The sequence below is a fragment of the Astyanax mexicanus genome, chromosome 15 (assembly GCF_023375975.1).
Source record: "Astyanax mexicanus isolate ESR-SI-001 chromosome 15, AstMex3_surface, whole genome shotgun sequence".
NCBI lineage: Eukaryota > Metazoa > Chordata > Actinopteri > Characiformes > Acestrorhamphidae > Astyanax > Astyanax mexicanus.
In genome coordinates this window covers 3790001-3798116 of record NC_064422.1, presented here as the reverse complement: position 1 = coordinate 3798116, position 8116 = coordinate 3790001, and the positions used below count along the sequence as shown (strand labels likewise).

At 38.5% G+C, this 8116-nt stretch overlaps 1 protein-coding gene and 2 long non-coding RNA genes across 3 annotated transcripts; all 3 read left to right on the top strand.

The window, feature by feature from the left end:
- The first annotated feature begins 1776 nt into the window (after nt 1-1776).
- On the top strand, nt 1777-3516 carry LOC125781335 (uncharacterized). Its single transcript, XR_007424543.1, has 3 exons — nt 1777-2031; nt 3149-3239; nt 3328-3516. It is a non-coding gene; the product is annotated as an uncharacterized LOC125781335 (long non-coding RNA).
- A 1671-nt stretch (nt 3517-5187) lies between these two features.
- On the top strand, nt 5188-5781 carry LOC111192425 (PRELI domain-containing protein 1, mitochondrial-like). Its single transcript, XM_049465048.1, has one exon. It carries the CDS (start codon nt 5227-5229, stop codon nt 5779-5781), a length of 555 nt encoding a protein of 184 aa, XP_049321005.1. The 5' UTR covers nt 5188-5226.
- Nucleotides 5782-6334: 553 nt separating this feature from the next.
- On the top strand, nt 6335-8046 carry LOC111195456 (uncharacterized). The gene is made up of 3 exons (XR_007424544.1): nt 6335-6585; nt 7695-7785; nt 7874-8046. It is a non-coding gene; the product is annotated as an uncharacterized LOC111195456 (long non-coding RNA).
- The last annotated feature ends 70 nt before the right edge of the window (nt 8047-8116 follow it).

Sequence of the window (8116 nt, the reverse complement as noted above, 5' to 3'; positions counted from 1 at the left end):
TTTCTTAAACATAATAGAAATTTATATAAAATTACTTATTTTACTTATTGTCATTATATATGTGTGTTATTGTTTAAAGGTTTATTTCTTTCCCAACAATTAAATGTTTTACTTCATAATTGTAATTTTTAAATTTTGTTGTTATTATTATTACTATTATAATTAAATGATTTATTAAATTTTTATCTGGCCTTATAGAATCCAAACAATACAAACTTTACACTTTACATTTGGATACATCTTTAGAAAACTTTATCCACAAGTTTTTTTCATATTGAACGCACCTGTGCTGTGTCTTAAGGTTTAATCTTTGCTTCCCAAAATCTTTGCAACCCAAATGGCCACAGAGAGTAAAACACGTCAACAAATTTGACAAAACTGTATGTGTAAGAGCTTTTTGGTTGGTTTCTATGGTCCAGATCAGTTGATGAGTTTGTTTATTTGGAGTGCTTCTCCCTCTGTTTGGTTTGGTTTCACACAGGTGTAAACCTAAACGAATCTAAATGTGCAACAATAAACAATGCGAACACACTCCTTTGATTGGTCAGAGCAGTCTGGCACAATAACAAGAAAGTAAATATAACGCTGTGATCCAGCACATATATCTGCTCAGTGTAAAGCTGCTTTTTTTTGCAGCAGCATTTTCAAACGGTGTTTTAATGGGACGTGCAGCACAGATGTGCATGCAGTAAAGAGTCACATGGCCAGGCGAAGTAGTGAACACAACACAAACCATGCATAGAACAGAGACAGGGTTTGTTCATAGCTGTGGTAATTAGCGTTATCTGGCTAATATATCAGGTTAAACTGCACCTTATCAGCAGTTTAGCTCAAATTAAAGAAGTATATTTGATAGCTGGGTCGAATCGAGACTGGATCACATCCTCACCATGTTCTTACCCCCATATCAACTAAATGTTGATAGATAAGCTGTAAAAGTTTCCACCTAAAGAAAGCAGCAAACACACTTCGCCATATGCTTTTAAGTGCAGATGTATCACAACAGTAAACAAAACAGCACAAGTGACAGTGGAGTAACAAACACCCTTTATTTTAAAATGTAGTTTCTTTTTATTTTTTTAGCAAGTGACCATTCATAGCTCTCTTGATAACAGTACTGGCCAAACTGAGAACATGGACCACAGGGAGAAAAAAAATTAAAGGCAATAACAGGCAACTCTTTCAAAAAACAATGAAAAACCAATGAAATTGTGCGTACAGCCATTGTGTAAATGGGGGGCTGAATAAAAAAACTGTATATTATTTTTAATTTTATAACCCCGATTAATTAAATTTCGATGGGGACGTTCAGGATCTAAATACTCCAATGAAAAATAGAATTTCTTTATCTTGTGTGAGTAAGCTAGTTAACGTATATAAAACTTAATCGGCTTTAAAGGACCACTGTGTAACAAATTTTCAGTAGTAAATGATAAAATGATCAGGATTTATCATCAGATATTAAGGAAACATGTTGAGTGAAAGTACTGGCAGCTCTTGTCAGCACGGATTCAGCAGTGCGTTCCTATTTTAAATTTGCAGGCCGTCCTGCGGTTTTGTGTTTGTTTTGTCCTTTGTCTCCTCCTGCTGCTTGTTCCCCAACACTAACTCCACCCCCCGAGGTTGCCAGCACCCACACTACACTACAGCGATCAGTGCTGCAGCGAAGGAGCTAGCACAGGCCCGTAGCCAGGGGGGATCGAAGGGTTCGTTCGATCCCCCCCCATCCCCCACAACCCCCCCTCAGCCACTCCAATCCACCCCCCCCCCCCCGCCTGCCCCCAGAGTAGTGACGAGTAAGAAAAATTGTTAATGTTTCTCTTTACACATTTTGTTCAGACTGTTTTACACCAATCCAGTAGGTGGCGGTAACTCCCCCATTTCTGTTCTTAGCTTGTGGAAAGAATAAGAATCAGGGGAAAGTTACTTGAGAAAATGGGTAAAAAAGAAGACAAGGAGCGAAAACGGAAGAAAACGGCGGTAACATTGTTACTAATATTGGTGACTTGTTCAAAAAAAGGCCCAAAATCGGTAAGTTGCTGAGTGCAGGGCTTCTATTTCTTTACAACTCCCCTGCGTTAAAAGTGCCGGGCTCGGCTTAGCCCAATAGTATATTGTACATGTAACACCGGATTATTACTGTTATTATTGCGATAACTCCAAAGTCTGGATTTTAGTTGATTTTTAAGAAATGTAGGTTAAGTGACAATAACATTCAGTCACTCACTTTGCAATGCTGACGATCAAGCTAGGGTGTATTTTACTCTCAACATGCCTGTTGCTCCTAAGGCCATATATAAAATACAGTATAGATGTGTAAAAAGGGGGTTAACCTCTTAACACGCCCTGGCCCGCCGGCGGGCCAGAAAAATATCATATTTAATATCTGGCTGTGTTTATGAATACTTATAGGTTCAATATAGACACCCAATATGCCATTTTAAAGCTTTTCAGTTATCTATTTAGCCGTATCTCCTTTCAGAAAATAAACATTTAGGGCGAAATATGCCTGGTTTATGAAAGTTATGAAATATTATTTTCATATTTACGTTTTTCGTACGTCCATATTTGATCGAATGCGGACATGTTATACACCATTCGAACCGTCTGCCTCTCCGGATTACGGAACTGTGTTTAGAGTTTAAATCTGCTTGTGTTTCGCTTTGTGTTTAACGTTAAGTTACCTCAGGACACTCGAGACACACACCCAACCCCCTCCAGCGCTTCCCCCACACTCTTACCTTCAAAACGCAATCCAGTCACCAGTAATTCTCACATATATCCAAACAGTGCTTGAAATAATTTGAGGCAGAAAAAAATAATATCAACTTTAACGTGTTATTAAAAGCGGATTATTGGTCGCTCCACGAATCCACGCATATCTAATGAATCAGCAGACCCTCACAGACCAGACGGTATGTAAATGAGCTCTGTCAGCCAATCAGGCGCCGAGTTCAGCAAGCTGAAGGGGGGGGGGGGGGGGGGGTTGGGGGGGGTTGTGGGGGCAACGAAGTCCCAGCACAGTTATAGGAAGATTTTAATAAGACAGAACACTTCAATTTATATTATTATTAATTCATGTTTAAGTTTTAATGACCATACCGATAGTGTTCCAAATGAAGTAATTCTTATCTATTTATGTCAATAGTAGAGAGATAGACAATAAAGGACAGCAACATCAGAGACAGACAATGGAGGGCAGCAACAGAGACAATGGAACAAAGCAACAGACAACTGAGGTGAGCAACAGAGACAGACAATGAAGTCACATCACAGATGTAGGAAGTTTGAGTAACACTTACATTTATATCAAATTTATGTTAACAGTGGGGAGCAACAGACGAAGAAATAAGGACAGCAACAACAGATTCACAACAAACTTATAATAAATAAAATATGTCTAAATTAAAAGGTTTGAAGTGTGCTCGTGTATTTAGGGGGCATTGGAGTAGAGAGCCAAATGAAGTCCACTTTTGGGGGAAAAAGATCCCCCCCCATCACAATGCTGGCTACGGGCCTGTAGCAGAGCTGGTTCAGTTAAACCTCAGCTGCTACACAGCTTAAAAAGCCTCAGCATGTCTCAAAAAAGCTCAGTGACCAAAGAAGGAATATAACAAGAGTGAATATTGGCAGTGAGTTCGAACGGTGGAGACTTAGAGCTCAAAAAGACTACAAGACTGACCCAGAGCTGCTACTTTTCTCCTGAACAGGTAACTAAGCTAACTGGCTAATTCAGTCAGGTACCTTCGCGGAGCCGCGGTCAGACAAATCATGGAGCAATTAATTAAATTGCCTCCCCTTAAAAATGGATTGGTGCCCAAAAGATTTGAAGCAATACAATTTCATTTAAATAAAAAAAAAATATATATATATATATATATATATATATATATATATATATATATATATATATATAATTAAAATATAGTACTTTTAAAAAATGCTGTGGTGTGTCACTCTTATTTTCAATGTTTCTATAGGCTGAGATGGTTGTGAAGTATGTCTTGGGATTGTTTTATAACTTTAAACAGCTTTGGAGAAGCGAAATGGCTCCCTACTGCCTCATTAGTGTAGCGCTATGTACGGAGAGAGACTATGTAGTTCACTAAGTAGTGGTGAAACACGAGTGAATTCAGATACGCCCTCATCATTACCACGCGCCCACTCTGGTCTCTTAAACAGGAACACCTGAAGAGCTGAACTGTGTTTAAAACTCCATAAACACACGAATTTAGCTCTGAATTAAAGTTAGTGAAGCTCTGAGCTGATCATGGAGTAATCTCTCTGACTGTTTACAAACATAATCCTCACAGTAATGAACTACATGGAGAAACATCTGAAATGAACAGCGTTGTGGCTCATAATGTTGCCAGATTGGGTATTTTTATGCTAAATGTCGAGAGTCTGGAAGAGTCTGGAATAAATGAGCTTTGACGGCTAAACAAAATTATCAAGTGCTAATGAGTTTGGAAATTTTGCGTTGTAGATAGGTTGCAGTAACAGAGCTTTTAGTGCTGCTGATGATGATTTTATAATTTATGAGTATTTACTTATTTAATTGCTTACAAGTTTATTTCTATGTACTGTAATTACTTTTGTCTGATTCTTCTGTCTTATGATGCAACACACCAAATACATATATAATACATGCAGATTAAATCATTTTCAAATATTATTCTTTGTAATTAGTAATATTTAAGATAAAGTGTTTTATTTGAAATCACGTTAAAATAAATGCTGTAATACTGCTGATATGCTGAACATCAGATGTTTTGTTTTTCTCTGCGTTTTGCAGGATTTGAAACACGTTTTACTCGGTGACTTGTTTTTTTTTCTGAACCGAACTGTAACAATCTGGCAACCGTGATGGCTCGCCGCCCGCTCCGAGTGTTCGGCTGTCTGTTGCTTAGTAACGAGGCTGCATTACAATAACATTAATGCGCTGTATTTTAAACACAGTCAGCTCGCGCAGTAAAGCAGCGATGTTTACTATAAATCAGTTTTTAGTGCCTCAAAATTACGCTCCAACTCCACTTCACGATTGGGACAGACTCAATAGTGCCCTAAATAGTAGATAGGGATCTGTTTCGGTCACGCGGTACTGAGAAAGCGCTCGAACCTGCGAGGCTTCAGACGTCACCTATGACGTCATCGCCCGTAAACATACTAAAAGCGCTAGTCTCCAGAGCCGCCCTGTTCTTTGCCATTGAGGTTTAATTGGAAATAATGGTGACGGATTTTAGCTTTGTAGGATTAATTAAAGGAACATGGAACCAAGTGTCTACAGCATTCTGGCAAAAATACCCAAACCCTTACAGTACAAATGTTTTGACTGAAGACGTTATCTTTCGGGAGGTGACTCCTGATAACCGTCTCCTTTCCAGACGACTTTTGACCAAAACTGGCCCTGTACCACGCTGGGCTGAGAGCTTCTTTACAAGTTTCACAGCCTACTACGTCATTGAGGACTCTGTAGTGGATCCTGTCAACAAAACAATGGTCACTTTCACACGAAACATCAGCCATACACATTTTATCTCTGTGAAGGAGCAATGTGTGTACAGAGTGAACCCCGAAGATAGCAACTGGACGGAGATCAATAAAAAGGCTTGGATCTCCTCCAGCATGTTTGGCCTCTCCAAACCTGTAAAGGAATTAGGCCTAGCAAGAGTTAAGGACACTGTCCCAAACACTATGAAAGGATTTGAATACATCTTGGCCAAAATGATGGATGAAGAAAAGGCGAAAGACATGGCCTCTCAAGCACAGAAAAAACAATAGCTGCGTTTTTTTATATATATTATGGCAAGCCAAACAGGAAATATATAATAAAAGCTGATATATATATATATATATATATATATATATATATATATATATATATATATATATATATATATATATATATATATATAATGAAAGTCGATATATATATATATATATATATATATATATATATATATATATATATATATATATATATATATATATATAATGAACTCTGATATATATAATGAACTCTGATATATTACATTACATTACATTACATTTGGCAGACGCTTTTGTCCAAAGCGACTTACAATAGTCAAGTACAAAAGTAATAGAAATTAAGATAAACCATTTTTAGATAGGGTTTAAAGGAGGTCGAAGGGAAATAAAGGGATAGAGAAGTGAAGGAGGGGAAGAAGGAAATGAGGTTAGAAGTAGTTAGTGTATAGTTAGTAGTTCAGGCCCGTAGCCAGGGGGGATCGAAGGGTTCGTTCGATCCCCCCCCATCCCCCACAACCCCCCCTCAGCCACTCCAATCCACCCCCCCCCCCCCCCCCCGCCTGCCCCCAGAGTAGTGACGAGTAAGAAAAATTGTTAATGTTTCTCTTTACACATTTTGTTCAGACTGTTTTACACCAATCCAGTAGGTGGCGGTAACTCCCCCATTTCTGTTCTTAGCTTGTGGAAAGAATAAGAATCAGGGGAAAGTTACTTGAGAAAATGGGTAAAAAAGAAGACAAGGAGCGAAAACGGAAGAAAACGGCGGTAACATTGTTACTAATATTGGTGACTTGTTCAAAAAAAGGCCCAAAATCGGTAAGTTGCTGAGTGCAGGGCTTCTATTTCTTTACAACTCCCCTGCGTTAAAAGTGCCGGGCTCGGCTTAGCCCAATAGTATATTGTACATGTAACACCGGATTATTACTGTTATTATTGCGATAACTCCAAAGTCTGGATTTTAGTTGATTTTTAAGAAATGTAGGTTAAGTGACAATAACATTCAGTCACTCACTTTGCAATGCTGACGATCAAGCTAGGGTGTGTTTTACTCTCAACATGCCTGTTGCTCCTAAGGCCATATATAAAATACAGTATAGATGTGTAAAAAGGGGGTTAACCTCTTAACACGCCCTGGCCCGCCGGCGGGCCAGAAAAATATCATATTTAATATCTGGCTGTGTTTATGAATACTTATAGGTTCAATATAGACACCCAATATGCCATTTTAAAGCTTTTCAGTTATCTATTTAGCCGTATCTCCTTTCAGAAAATAAACATTTAGGGCGAAATATGCCTGGTTTATGAAAGTTATGAAATATTATTTTCATATTTACGTTTTTCGTACGTCCATATTTGATCGAATGCGGACATGTTATACACCATTCGAACCGTCTGCCTCTCCGGATTACGGAACTGTGTTTAGAGTTTAAATCTGCTTGTGTTTCGCTTTGTGTTTAACGTTAAGTTACCTCAGGACACTCGAGACACACACCCAACCCCCTCCAGCGCTTCCCCCACACTCTTACCTTCAAAACGCAATCCAGTCACCAGTAATTCTCACATATATCCAAACAGTGCTTGAAATAATTTGAGGCAGAAAAAAATAATATCAACTTTAACGTGTTATTAAAAGCGGATTATTGGTCGCTCCACGAATCCACGCATATCTAATGAATCAGCAGACCCTCACAGACCAGACGGTATGTAAATGAGCTCTGTCAGCCAATCAGGCGCCGAGTTCAGCAAGCTGAAGGGGGGGGGGGGGGGGGGGGGTTGTGGGGGCAACGAAGTCCCAGCACAGTTATAGGAAGATTTTAATAAGACAGAACACTTCAATTTATATTATTATTAATTCATGTTTAAGTTTTAATGACCATACCGATAGTGTTCCAAATGAAGTAATTCTTATCTATTTATGTCAATAGTAGAGAGATAGACAATAAAGGACAGCAACATCAGAGACAGACAATGGAGGGCAGCAACAGAGACAATGGAACAAAGCAACAGACAACTGAGGTGAGCAACAGAGACAGACAATGAAGTCACATCACAGATGTAGGAAGTTTGAGTAACACTTACATTTATATCAAATTTATGTTAACAGTGGGGAGCAACAGACGAAGAAATAAGGACAGCAACAACAGATTCACAACAAACTTATAATAAATAAAATATGTCTAAATTAAAAGGTTTGAAGTGTGCTCGTGTATTTAGGGGGCATTGGAGTAGAGAGCCAAATGAAGTCCACTTTTGGGGGAAAAAGATCCCCCCCCATCACAATGCTGGCTACGGGCCTGTAGTTAGATATAATGAAAGCTGATATATATAATAAAAGCTGATGTATATA